Source organism: Pseudopodoces humilis, chromosome 6, assembly GCF_049639895.1.
Source record: "Pseudopodoces humilis isolate 2021_Gansu_Grassland_sample_001 chromosome 6, ASM4963989v1, whole genome shotgun sequence".
Lineage (NCBI taxonomy): Eukaryota > Metazoa > Chordata > Aves > Passeriformes > Paridae > Pseudopodoces > Pseudopodoces humilis.
The window spans coordinates 1609845-1623297 of NC_142205.1; the positions used below are offsets into that span (position 1 = coordinate 1609845).

At 55.7% G+C, this 13453-nt stretch overlaps 1 protein-coding gene across 1 annotated transcript; it reads left to right on the plus strand.

The window, feature by feature from the left end:
- Nucleotides 1-6600: 6600 nt before the first annotated feature.
- Nucleotides 6601-11340, plus strand: LOC106627985 (C-type lectin domain family 4 member F-like). Its single transcript, XM_014261130.2, has 6 exons — nucleotides 6601-6790; nucleotides 7700-7780; nucleotides 8336-8377; nucleotides 8577-8728; nucleotides 9738-9850; nucleotides 9937-11340. The coding sequence occupies exons 1-6, from the start codon at nucleotides 6601-6603 to the stop codon at nucleotides 10091-10093; spliced, it is 735 nt and encodes a 244-aa protein (XP_014116605.2). The 3' UTR covers nucleotides 10094-11340.
- Nucleotides 11341-13453: the final 2113 nt, after the last annotated feature.

The following is a 13453-nucleotide window of genomic DNA, read 5'->3' on the forward strand; positions in this document are numbered from 1 at the left end:
ATGTGTCCCTGGGGTGACCCCAAGCTGGTCCCAGGGACACCCTGGGGTGACCCTGAACCGCTCTCAGGGTATCCCAGGGAGACCCCTCTGAATCTCCCAGGGACACCCCAGAGTGACCCCAAATAGATCCCAGGGGTTCCACCTGTCCATGTCCCAGTCCATCCCAGCAGCCCTCTGTCCATCCATCCCTGTTGTCCATCCCTGTGTCCATCCATCCCTCTGTCCATCCATCCCTGTGTCCATCCATCCCTCTGTCCATCCCTGTGTCCATCCATCCCTCTGTCCATCCCTGTGTCCATCCATCCCTGTGTCCATCCATCCCTGTGTCCATCCATCCTTGGTGTCCATCTCAACATCCATCTGCACACATCCCGATCCATCCCAGTGTCCACCTTAGGTGTCCATGCCCTTGTCCATCCCAATGTCCATCCATCCATCCCGGTGTCCATCTGTCCATGTCTCCATCCATTCCAGTGTCCATCCATCCATCCATGACTCTGCCCATCTCCCGTCCATCTGTAACATCCCCATGTCCATCCCCATGTCCATCCCAGTGTCCATCCCAGTGTCCGTCCATTCCAGTGTCCATCCCAGTGTCCGTCCATCCCTGTGTCCATCCCGGTGTCCATCCATCCATGTCCCTGTCCATCCCACTGTCCACCTGTGCACATCCCCATCCATCCATGTCCCTGTCCATCCCAGTGTCCATCTGATGAAGATGGTGGATGAGATCCCATCATGATCTTGTCCATCCTGGTGCCCATCCAACAACAGCTGTACTGATCTCACCATCCATCATCCATCCATCATCCATCCATCCATCCATCCATCCATCCTCCATCCATCCATCATCCATCCATCCATCCATCATCCATCATCCATCCATCATCCATCCATCATCCATCCATCATCCATCATCCATCATCCATCCATCATCCATCCATCATCCATCATCCATCATCCATCCATCATCCATCCATCATCCATCCATCATCTATCATCCATCATCCATCCATCATCCATCCATCATCCATCCATCATCCATCCATCATCCATCATCCATCAATCCTCCATCCATCCATCATCCATCCATCATCCATCCATCATCCATCATCCATCCTTCATCCACCCATCATCCATCATCCATCCATCCATCCATCATCCATCCATCATCCATCCATCATCCATCCATCCATCATCCATCCATCATCCATCATCCATCATCCATCCATCATCCATCCATCTTCCATCATCCATCCATCATCCATCCATCATCCATCATCCATCCATCCATCATCCATCAATCCTCCATCCATCCATCATCCATCCATCATCCATCCATCATCCATCATCCATCCTTCATCCACCCATCATCCATCATCCATCCATCCATCATCCATCCATCATCCATCCATCATCCATCCATCATCCATCATCCATCCATCATCCATCCATCCATCCATCATCCATCCATCATCCATTCATCCATCATCCATCATCCATCCATCATCCATTCATCCATCATCCATCCATCCATCCATCCATCCCACTGTCCATCCATCCATGACCCTGTCCATCTCTCTGTCCTAGCATCCATTCATCCATCCCAGTGTCCATCCCTCCCTTCATCCATCCCAGTGTCCATTTGTCCATCCCAGTCTCCATCCCTTCCTTGCTTTGTCCATCCCAGTGTCCATTTGTCCATCCCAGTGTTCATCCATCCCTCCCTTTGTCCATCCCAGTGTCCATTTATCCATCCCAGTGTCCATTTGTCCATCCCAGTGCCCATCCCAGTGTCCATCCATTGTCCATTTATCCATCCCAGTGTCCATTTGTCCATCCCAGTGTCCATCCCAGTGTCCATCCCAGTGTCCATTTGTCCACCCAGTGTTCATCCCATTGTCCATCCCAGTGTCCATCCATCCCTCCCTTTGTCCATCCCAGTGTCCATTTATCCATCCCAGTGTCCATCCCAGTGTCCATTTGTCCATCCCAGTGTCCATCCGTCCCTCCCCCAGGACTGTCCCCTCCCCGCGCTGATCCCGGGGGTTCCCTCTCCCCGTCTCCATTCCCATTCCAGCCAGGATCCCCGGGACGGGCTCCTTTGGGATCTGCGCCCTACAGGACCCCAAATGGGGACAGCGGGACCGGGGGGGACACCAGGGGACCCCAAATCCGGCTGGGGGAAGGATTTGGGGTCACCGTGGGGGGACCGGCTTTATCCCACGGGATTCCCATGGGGAATGGGGTGGAGGCTCCTTTCCCACATTCCCAGGGCCACCCCAAAACCCCCCGCGGGGCCAGGGGACAATGCCACCCTCCCCTGTCCCCTGTCACCTCCGGGGGACCGCGGGGACCCCCCCGCCATTGCCCAGGTGGCCCGGTAGGGGGCGCCCTGTGCGCGTGGTGACGTCAGGGCCACGCCCACTAGGTGACGTCAACGTCACACCCGCTGTGACGTCAGAGCCCAGCGGCGGCCGCGTTCGGTGAGAGCAGGGGACGCGCAGGGGCGACCCCAAAGTGGGCACAGAAACCCCAAATTGGGATCAGAAACCCCAAACACTGTGAGGTGCCAGCTCAAAACTGGGAGAATTCACCCCAAAATGGGAGAATTCACCCCAAAATGGGCACAGAAACCCCAAACCCTGGGAGCTGACAGCCCAAAAATGGGAGAATTCACCCCAAAATGGGCACAGAAACCCCCAAACCCTGGGAGCTGACAGCCCAAAAATGGGAGAATTCACCCCAAAAATGGGCACGGAAACCCCAAATACTGTGAGGTGCCAGCCCAAAAATGGGAGAATTCACCCAAAAACGGACACAGAAACCCCAAAGTGAGCAAATTCACCCCAATCTCGGCGCTGAAACCCCAAAAATGGGCACTGACACCCCAAAAATAAACATTTAAACCCTCCAAACTGGGAACAGACACCCCAAAACTGGGAGAAGTCACCCCAGAAATGGACACTGATATCCCAAAATGGGAGCACTCAGCCCAAAAATGGGAGAATTCACCCCAAAACTGGGCACTGACACCCCAAAAATGGGAAAATTCACCCCAAAAACGGATCCAGTCAACCCAATCTGGCCAAATTCACCCCAAAACTGGGTGAACTCATCCCAAACTGGGCACTGACACCACAAAACTGGGAAAATTCCCCCTAAACTGGGAAAATTCATCCCAAAATTGGACCCAGTCACCCCAAACTGGGTCCAGGCACCCCAAAACTGGGAAAATTCATCCCAAACCTGGATCCAGTCACCAAAAAACTGGGCAAATTCACCCCAAAAATTGATCCTGTCACCCCAAACTGGGTCCAGTCACCCCAAAACTGGGAAAATTCACCCTAAACTGGGAAAATTCACCCCAGAAATGGGAAAATGCATCCAAAAATGGGAAAATTCATCCAAAAATCGGAAAACTCACCCCAAAATCGGGAAAATTTATCCCAAACTGGGAAAATTCACCCCACAAATCGGAACATTCATCCAAAAATGGGAAAATTCACCCTAAAAATGGGAACATTCATTCAAAAATGGGAAAATTCACCCCAGAAATGGGAACACTCATCCCAAAAATGGGAAAATTCACCCCCAAAATGGGAAAATTCACCCCAAAAATGGGAACATTCATCCAAAAATGGGAACATTCATCAAAAAATGGAAAAATTCATCCCATAAATGGGATCATTCATCCCAAACTGGGAAAATTCACCCCAAAAATGGGAAAATTCATTCAAAAATGGGAACATTCACCCCAAAATCGGGAAAATTTATCCCAAACTAGGAAAATTCACCCCAAAAATGGGAACATTCACCCCAAAAATGGGAACATTCATCCCAAAATGGGAAAATTCGTCTAAAAATGGGAGAATTCACCCCAAAAATGGGAACATTCATCAAAAAATGGAAAAATTCATCCCATAAATGGGATCATTCATCCCAAACTGGGAAAATTCACCCCAAAAATGGGAAAATTCATTCAAAAATGGGAACATTCACCCCAAAATCGGGAAAATTTATCCCAAACTAGGAAAATTCACCCCAAAAATGGGAACATTCACCCCAAAAATGGGAACATTCATCCCAAAATGGGAAAATCCGTCTAAAAATGGGAGAATTCACCCCAAAAATGGGAACATTCATCAAAAAATGGAAAAATTCATCCCATAAATGGGATCATTCATCCCAAACTGGGAAAATTCACCCCAAAACTAGGAAAATTCACCCCAAAAATGGGAACATTCACCCCAAAAATGGGAAAATTCTCCCCAAAAATGGGAAAATTCATCCAAAACTGGGAAAATTCACTCCAAACTGGAAACATTCATCCAAAAATGGTTAAATGCAGTTCAAAAAGGGGAAAATTCACCTTAAAAATGGGAAAATTCACCCCAAAAATGGGAAAATTCACCTTAAAAATGGGAAAATTCATCCAAAAACGGGAAAATTCACCTCAAACTGGGCGAATCCTCCCCAGGCTGGGGTATTTGGGATTCGGGGTCCCCCGGGAACACCCAGGCTGATCCCACCGGATCCATCCCCTCCCGGGAAATCCCGTCCCTGTCACCCCATCCCCATCCCCCTGCTTTGCGCAATTCCCATTTCCTTCCCCATTCCTGCGGATACTGGGGAACGTCCGGCCTGAGTCACCCCCCGGGTGTCACCAACACCCCCCGAGGCCCCCCTGGATCCAGAAGGAGCTGAATCCATGGGAAATTCCATGTGGGAAGGTAAAAAATCCGAGAGTTCCAGCCCGGAATTGCGGTTTTGGGGTTTTTTTTTTTTTCCCAACCGGAACCATTATGGGGTTGATTAAAAGCTTCATCCCAACGATCCCGGAATTCCCACGGGATCGGTGTGGCCGCCGGAATGTTCCCTTTGGGAGAGCCCATTCCAGGGATTCCCAACCTTCTTGAGGAGCGGGAAGCCGAAGGAGAAAAGAGAGGAGCAGGATGAGGTCAGCGCCCCAAAAATTCCAAGGAATTTGGGTTTGCCACGCGGATTCCCCATCCCTGGAAGTGTCCGAGGTCAGGTTGGATGGGGCTTGGAGCCACCTGGGAATGGGATTGATGGGATTTGAGGAATCCCGGGATTCCAGAAGAAGCCGGAGGGACCCTCCCAGGGGTGGGGTTGGGATCGGGGAGTTGGATCCCACTGGGATTCCGGGGTTTCCCTGGGATTTCGGGGTCTGAGGGTGGGAGAAGCGAATTGGGGTAGAGGGGGCTTGGGGTGGAACTGTGGGGACTGGGATATAGGGATGGGATACAGGGATACAGGGATATAGGGATATAGGGACACAGGGATATAGGGACACAGGGATACAGGGATATAGGGATATAGGGACACAGGGATATAGGGACACAGGGATATAGGGATACAGGGATACAGGGATACAGGGATATAGGGATTCAGGGACATAGGGATATAGGGATTCAGGGGTACAGGGATTCAGGGATATAGGGGCATAGGGATGGGATTCAGGGATATAGGGACACAGGGATATAGGGATCCAAGGATATAGGGACTCTGGAATATAGGGTTACAGGGATTCAGGGATACAGGGACACAGGGATATAGGGACTCAGGGATACAGGGATACAAGGATACAGGGATACAGGGATGGAGCTGGGTACAAAGGGACTGGGACCAGGTCAGGAATAGGGACAGGGACAAGTCTGTGGGACACAGGGACAGGGTCAGGGACAGGATTGGGGGCAGAGCCAGGGACCAGTCCAGTGACAGGATCAGGACTGGGGAAAGGGACAAGGATGGGGACAAGATCGGGGACAGGACTGGGGACAGGGAGGGTCAGGATCAGGGACAGAGCCAGGGACAAGTTCAGTGGCAGGGACAGAGTCAGGGACAGGGATGGGGACAGGGATGGGGACAGGGACAGAGAGTCAGGGGACAGGTTCAGTGACAGGATCGAGGACAGGGACAGAGTCATGGACCAGGATGGGGACAGGAGCAAGGACAGAAATAAGAGCAGGGACAGTATCAGGGACAGAGTCAGGGACAGGGACAGGTTCAGCGACAGGATCAAGGACAGAGACAGAGGGACAAGGATGGGGACAGGGTCAGGGACACATAGGGACCTGTCCAGTGACAGGATCGGGACTGGGGACTGGGACAAGATCGGGGACAGGATCAGGGACAGGGATGGGGACAAGGATAGGGAGAGGTTCAGTGACAGGATCAGGGACAGAGTCAGGGACAGGGACAGGTTCAGCGACAGGATCAAGGACAGAGACAGAGGGACAAGGATAGGGACAGGTTCAGTGACAGGATCAGGGACAGAGTCAGGGAGCGGGAACACAGAGGGACAGACACCGGGACAGGGACCAGTGACAGAGTCAGGATCACACACAGAATCAGGGACAAGGATGGGGACAGGGACACACAGGGACAGTCAGGGCTGGCCGCAGGGTCCAGTCCCTTCACCCCTGCGCGTCCCCAGGTCGGGCTGGCTGTCCCCTGGGGGCGTGGGGACACGCGTGACGCCGGGCGGGTGGCACCAGCGGGGTTCCTGTTCCCCGGCGGGCACGGGGCAGGAAGCGGAGGCACCACCGTCCTTGTCCCCGACGTGTCCCCAAGGCCATGCCCGACACCCCCGACCTGTACGAGACCCTGGAGATCCGGTACCCGCCCCCCCGGGCCCGCGGGGACCCCCGGCCGGCCCTGCCGCCGCCACCGGCGTGGTCCCCGCGGTGTCCCGGGTGTCGCCGGGCGCTGGGCACGGCCGCGCTGCTGCTGCTGGCGGTGGCGCTGGCGGCGCTGGGCACCCTCTGTGAGTGGCGACAGCGGTGACAGCGGCGGGGACAGGGATGGGGAAGGGGTGGAAGAGGGGCTGGAAAGGTCAGGGAGTGGGAGAGGGGTTGGGAAAAGGGATGGAAGGGGGATTTGGGGGGCTTGGGAGGGGTTGGAGAGGGGTTGGGAGAGGGATTGGGGTTTGGGGAAGGGGCTGGGAGGGGGATTGAGGTTTGGGAGAATAACTGGGAATGGGGCTGGGGGCTTGGGAGGGGTTGGGAGTGGGATTGGGGTTTCGGAGAATAACTGGGAGTAGGACTGGGGGCTTGGGCGGGGTTAGGAAAGGGGCTGGGAGTGGGATTGGGGTTTGGGAAAGGGGCTGGGAGTGGGATTGGGGTTTGGGAAAGGGGCTGGGAGTGGGATTGGGGTTTGGGAAAGGGGCTGGGAGTGGGATTGGGGTTTGGGAAAGGGGCTGGGAGTGGGATTGGGGTTTGGGAAAGGGGCTGGGAGCTGGGAGAGGAACTGGGGAGGGGGGTGGCAATGGGACTGGGCGTGGGCAGGAGAGGGGCTGGGGGCTTGGGAGGGAGCTGGGAAAGGGCGGGGGAGGGGCTGGGAAAAGAGCTGGGAGCGGGGAGGGGGTTTGGGAGAGAGACGGGAAGTGGGGAGGGGGCTGGGAATGGTCTGGGAGCGGGGAGCGGGATGGGGAGGGGGCTGGGAATGGAGCGGGCAGGGGGCTCCGGGAACAGGCGGGGAGTGGTCGGGGGTCCCCGGGCAGGGGGCAGGGACCTCGGACAGGGTCAGGAGGGGACAGGGACCTCGGACAGGGTGAGGAGGGGACAGTGACACGGGCAGGGTCAGGAGGGGACAGTGACATGGGCAGGGTGAGGAGGGGACAGTGACATGGGCAGGGTCGGGGGTCCTGTCACGGGCCCTGTCCCCCCTCCCCAAGACGTGCAGGGCCGGGGGGAGCTGCGGGCGGCACGGGCAGAGCTGGCAGCGGCCACCGACCCCCTGGGACCCGACAGTGACGGTGAGCGACCCCCGGCACTGGCCCTGTCCCCAACCTGTCACTGGTCCCTGTCCCCAGACCCTGCCTGCAGCCCCCGTTCTGCACCCGCTGGCCCCGGGCACAGCTCCTGTCACCAAATCCTGTCCTGTCCCCAAATCCTGGCCTGTCCCCAAATCCTGGCCTGTCCCCAAATCCTGGGCACAGCTCCTGTCCTGTCCCCAAATCCTGTCCTGTCCCCAAATCCTGTCTTGTCCCCAAATTCTGTGCACAGCCCCTGCCCACAGTCCCTGTCCCCAAATTGTCCCCAGCCCACAGTCCCTGTCCCTACGCTGTCCCCATATCCTGTCCCTGTCCTTACCTGCTGTCCCTTGTCCCTGTCCCCAGACCTTGTCCCTGTCCCCAACCCCTGTTCCCATTCCCTGTCCCCAATCCCTGTCCCCCAAATCCTGTCCCCAACCCCTGTTCCCTGTCCCCACATCTCATCCCTGTTCCCACACCCTGTTCCCATCCCCTGTCCCCAATCCCTGTCCCCTCTCCCTGTCCCCAACCCTTGTCCCTGTCCCCGTGTCCCCACAGGTGACAGCCCCTCAGCGGCACAGCGGCGGCAGGACCGGCTCGGTGGGTGACACGGGGAGGTGACACGGGGAGGTGACACGGGTGTGGCAGGGGTGTGACAAGTGGGGTGTGACAGGGGGGTGTGACAGGGGGGTGTGGCAGGGGGGTGTGGCAAGGGTGTGACGGGGGGGGGGTGTGACACGATGCTGGGCTCAGGGAGGTGACAAGGGCAGTGACAGGGGTGTCCCGTGTCCCCACGCAGGCCGGTGGCTGCAGGAGCTGGCGCTGGGCTGGCGCTACTACCGGGGTAAGATTTACCTGTTCTCGGGCCAGCGGCAGCCCTGGGCCGCGGCCGAGGCCGCCTGCGCGGTGACACACGCGCACCTGGCCTCTGTCACCAACGCCGAGGAGCAGGTGAGGCTGGGCACAGCCACGGCCACTCCTGTCCTGTCCTGTCCCCTCCCTCCTGAGCAGCGACTGCCTGAGCACCTTTATGGGCCTGGCCCCAAATCCTGACCCCAAATCCTGTACTGTCCCCAAATCCTGTCCCCAAATCCTGACCCCAAATCCTGTGCACAACCCCATCCCCAGATCCTCTCCTGCCCCCAAATCCTGTCCTGTCCCCAAATCCTGTCCCCAAATCCCATGAATGGCCCTTGTCCCCAAATCCTGTCCTGTCCCTAAATCTTGTCCTCAAATCCTGCTCACAGCTCCTGTCCTGTCCCCAAATCCTGTCCTGTCCCTAAATCTTGTCCTCAAATCCTGTCCCCAAATCCTGCTCACAGCTCCTGTCCCCAACCCCAGCCTGTGCTCCTTTACCTGGCCGTGATTGTCCCCAACCCTTGTCCCCCGTCCCCTCCTACCTGCACATCCTCCTGCCCTTCCCTCCCCGTGTCCCCTCACCTGTCCCCTTTGTCCTCTGCCCCTGTGGCGCCTCTCCTGTCCCCATGTCCCCCCTCCCCTGTCCCATCACCTCTCCCTGTGTCCCCAGGACCCCTCTCACCTGTCCCCATGTCCCGGTGTCCCCTCACCTGTCCCCTCTCCCCTCTCCTGTGCCCGTGTCCCCCCTCCCCTGACCTGGTGACCCCTCTCACCTGTCTCTGTGTCCCCTCCCCTGTCCCCAGGTCCCCTCTCACCTGTCCCCATGTCCCCCCCCCGTCCCCATGTCCCCTCACCTGTCCCCGTGTCTCCTCCCCTGTCCCCATGTCCCCTCTCACCTGTCCCCGTGTCCCCTCTCCCCTGTCCCCAGGTCCCCTCTCACCTGTCCCCAGGTCCCCTCTCACCTGTCCCCATGTCCCCTCTCACCTGTCCCCAGGTCCCCTCTCACCTGTCCCCAGGTCCCCTCTCACCTGTCCCCGTGTCCCCTCTCACCTGTCCCCAGGTCCCCTCTCACCTGTCCCCGTGTCCCCTCCCCTGTCCCCAGGCCTACCTGGCCCGCGAGGCCCGTGGTGGCACCTACTGGATCGGGCTGGCGGCCACGGGCCCGGGGGGCTCCTGGCGCTGGGCGGACGGGACCCCCTATTCCCCGGAGCGCAGGTGAGCGGGGTGGGGACAGCGGGGGACACTTGGGGACAGCGCTGTCCCCGAGCGCTGAGCGCTGTCCCCAACGCGGTTCTGGGCAGTTTCTGGGCTCCGGGCCAGCCGGACAGCACCGACCACGGCCGCTGGGGAGGGGAGAGCTGCGCCCAGATCCACCCGGTGGGCGCGGGGCTCTGGAACGACCACAACTGCAACTTCAGCTTCCCCTGGGTGTGCCAGAGGGAGCTCAGCATCCCCTGATGTCCCCTCGGGGTCCCCTGATGTCCCCTTGCGGTGCCTTGATGTCCCCTCGGTGTCCTCTGATGTCCCCTCAGTGTACCCTGATGTCCCCTCGGGATCCCCTGATGTCCCCTCGGGGTGCCCTGATGTCCCCTCGGGGTCCTCTCGGTGTCCCCTGATGTCCCCTTGGGATCCCCTGATGTCCCCTCGGGGTGCCCTGATGTCCCCCTCGGGGTCCCCTGATGTCCCCTCAATGTGCCCTGATGTCCCCTCGGTGTTCCCTCGGTGTCCCCTGATGTCCCCTCGGTGTCCCCTCGGGGTCCCCAGAGAGCTCTCCCCAGGGAGGGGGTTGGGAGACTCTGGAAATAGTGAGGTGATCCCACTGATCCCGAAGGATTCCTGGATCCAGGGGGCTCAGATCGTCCCAAAGCAGTGGGATGATCCCTTCCATCCCGTGGGATCATCCCTCTTATCCAAAGGGTTCATCTCCCCCTGTCCAAGGGTCTGACCCCCCCAATCCAATGGAATGATCCCCATTATCCAGAGGGATCACCTCCCCCCATTTAGGGGTCTTATCCAGTGGGATCATCCCCCAAAACCAGTGGGATCAATCCCCCCTATTCTGGGATCTCATTCCCCCTATTTAGGGAATTCATCCCCCAAAACCAGTGGGATCAATTCACCAATCCAGAGGGGTCATCCCCCCTTATTTAAGGATCTCATCCCCCTTATCCCGTGGGATCATCCCCCAAAACCAACAGGATCTCATCCCCATATCCAGAGGGATTAATCCCCCAAAACCACAGGGATCAATTCACCAATCCAGAGGGATCGATCCCCCAAAACCAGAGGGATCATCCCCCCTTTTTTAGGGATCTCATCCCCCTTATCCCGTGGAATTATTCCCCAAAACCAACGGAATCATTCCCCAAAACCCATGGGATCTCATCCCCATATCCAGAGGGATCATCCCCCAAAACCAGTGGGATCTCATCCCCATATCCAGTGGGATCATCCCCCAAAACCGGAGGGATCAATCCCCCAAAACCAGAGGGATCAATCCCCCAAAACCAGAGGGATCAATCCCCCTATTTAGGGATCTCATCCCCCATATCCAGTGGGATCATCCCAATCCAAGGTGTCCCCAACCCCAATCCAGGTCCCCCATCCTGGTGTCACCCTCCCCACCCACACCCCAAATTCCTGATTAAAGTGCCCCATCCCCCCCTCCCGGGGCCATTTTGGGGTCCCCATCCCCCCCCCCAGGGACATTTGGGGACGCCCCCCTTGAATTAATCACAGCTGAGCAGAGAATAAATTGCTTTAAAGAGCACAAAAGGCCAAAAAACGCAACCCAAAAACCCCCAGAATAAACCCAAATAATCCCAAAATAATCCTCAAATAATGCCCACCCCAAAAAAAAAAAAAAAACAAAGCAATCCCAAATAAACCCAAAACAACCGAAAATAAACACCCAAAAAAAAATATATAAAATACCCAGAAAACCCGAATAAGATCAAAATAACCCCAAATAAACCCCAAAATACCCCCAAAATACAGAAAAAACCCACAAAAATCCAAAAGCAATCGCCTCAAAAAAACCAGAACCCAAAACAAGCCCAAATAAGTCTCAAAATGACCCCCAAAAACAACCCAACCCCCCAAAAACCAAAAAAAACCCCAAAAACCCAAACAAAACCAAAAAAATCCCAACCCCTCCAAAAAACCAAAACAAAACCACCACAAAAATACCAAAAAAACCCTAAAAAATCCACAACACCCCCTAAAAAACCATAAACCCCCAAAAACAAACGAAACAAACTGAAAAAAACAAAAAATACCTAAAAAAAAACCCAAAAAAATTCAAACTACGCACAAAACCCCTCCAAAAATCCAAAATACAACCAAAAAGCCAAAATCCCCCAAACAAACCCAAATAATCAACAAACCCCCACCCCAGAAAAAAAAAAAAGAAGCCCACAAAAAGGGGATTTAAAGGATTTTCTGGCTTTGGAGGTTTCCGGCAGTGAAAAAAAGAATAAAAAGGGGGAAAAGGGGAGAAAAAATAGAATTAAAAAGGGGGAAATATGAGGAAAATTAATTAAAAGTAGGAAAAAAGGGGGAAAAAGGGAATAAAAATGGGGCAGAGGAGGAAAAGGAGAATTGAAAAGGATGGGGAAAGAGAGGTGAAAAAAGGGCGGGAAATGGAAATAAAAGTGGGAAAAAAGGGGGTGGAAAAAAGGGGGGGAAAAGGGAATTTACAAAGAGGAAAGGAAAGGGGGGAAATGTGGGAAAAAATAAAGCAAAGGGCCGGACAAAATGAGATTTATATTCAAAACAAACGCGGAATCAGCCAATGGGAGAGCCTGGTGGGCGGGGGCCATAGAGGAGCGGCAGCTGATTGGCCAGAATGATGATTGGCGGGAGCTTCAGCCAATAAAAGAGAGCGGAAGGTGGAGCCAGAGATAATACGGAAGTACTCGATGAGTGGGCAAAAAGAAGTTGGGCGGAGCCAGATGATTGACGGGAGGTGCAGCCAATTGGAGGCGGAAATAAGTTCAAGAGGTGGGGTCATTGAATGGGGCGTGGCTTAAAGCGCGGGAAGGAGGGGGGGGAGCAGCGGGGAGCGTTTGAGGAGGGATTTTGGGGACATGGATTGGGCAGGGTGGGGACATGGCTGGGGGAAGGGACAAGGAGGGGGTGGCAGCTGAGAATGCCCCGGAAGTGCAGGTGAAGGGCGGATCTCCCGGCTGGAGGGGGCTGTGTCACCCCCATAAGGACCAGCTGTTGGTCTGGGGGTGTCACTGTCACCTCCTGAGGTTGTGGTTCTGCCCATATCCCACTCTGGTGTCCATATCCCACTCTGGTGTCCATATCCCATTCTGGTGTCCATATCCCATTCTGGTGTCCATATCCCACTCTGGTGTCCATATCTCACTCTGGTGTCCATATCCCATCCATGGTGTCCATATCCCATCCCAGCTGTCCATATCCCATCCTGGTGTCCATATCCCATCCATGGTGTCCATATCCCTCCATGGTGTCCATCCATATCCCATCCCAGTGTCCATATCCCATCCCAATGTCCATATCACTCCATGGTGTCCTTATCCCATCCATGGTGTCCATATCCCATCCATGGTCTCCATATTCCAGCCCAGTGTCCATATCCCACCCCTGGTGTCCAAATCCCACCCCAGTGTCCATATCCCACCCCAGTGTCCATATCCCACCCCAGTGTCCATATCCCACCCCAGTGTCCATATCCCATCCCAGTGTCCATATCCCACCCCTGGTGTCTATATCCCATCCATGGTCTCCATATTCCATCCCAGTGTCCATATCCCACCCCTGGTGTCCATATCCTATCCATGGTGTCCA

What these genes read in the sequence shown, in the direction of transcription:
- LOC106627985 (XM_014261130.2), top strand. Translation starts at nt 6,601, where the DNA reads ATGCCCGACACCCCCGACCTGTACGAGACCCTGGAGATCCGGTACCCG. An exon ending in GCGGCGGCAGGACCGGCTCG is followed by an intron (nt 8,378 to 8,576) that starts GTGGGTGACACG and finishes GTCCCCACGCAG; the next exon opens with GCCGGTGGCTGCAGGAGCTG. An exon ending in CCCTATTCCCCGGAGCGCAG is followed by an intron (nt 9,851 to 9,936) that starts GTGAGCGGGGTG and finishes GGTTCTGGGCAG; the next exon opens with TTTCTGGGCTCCGGGCCAGC.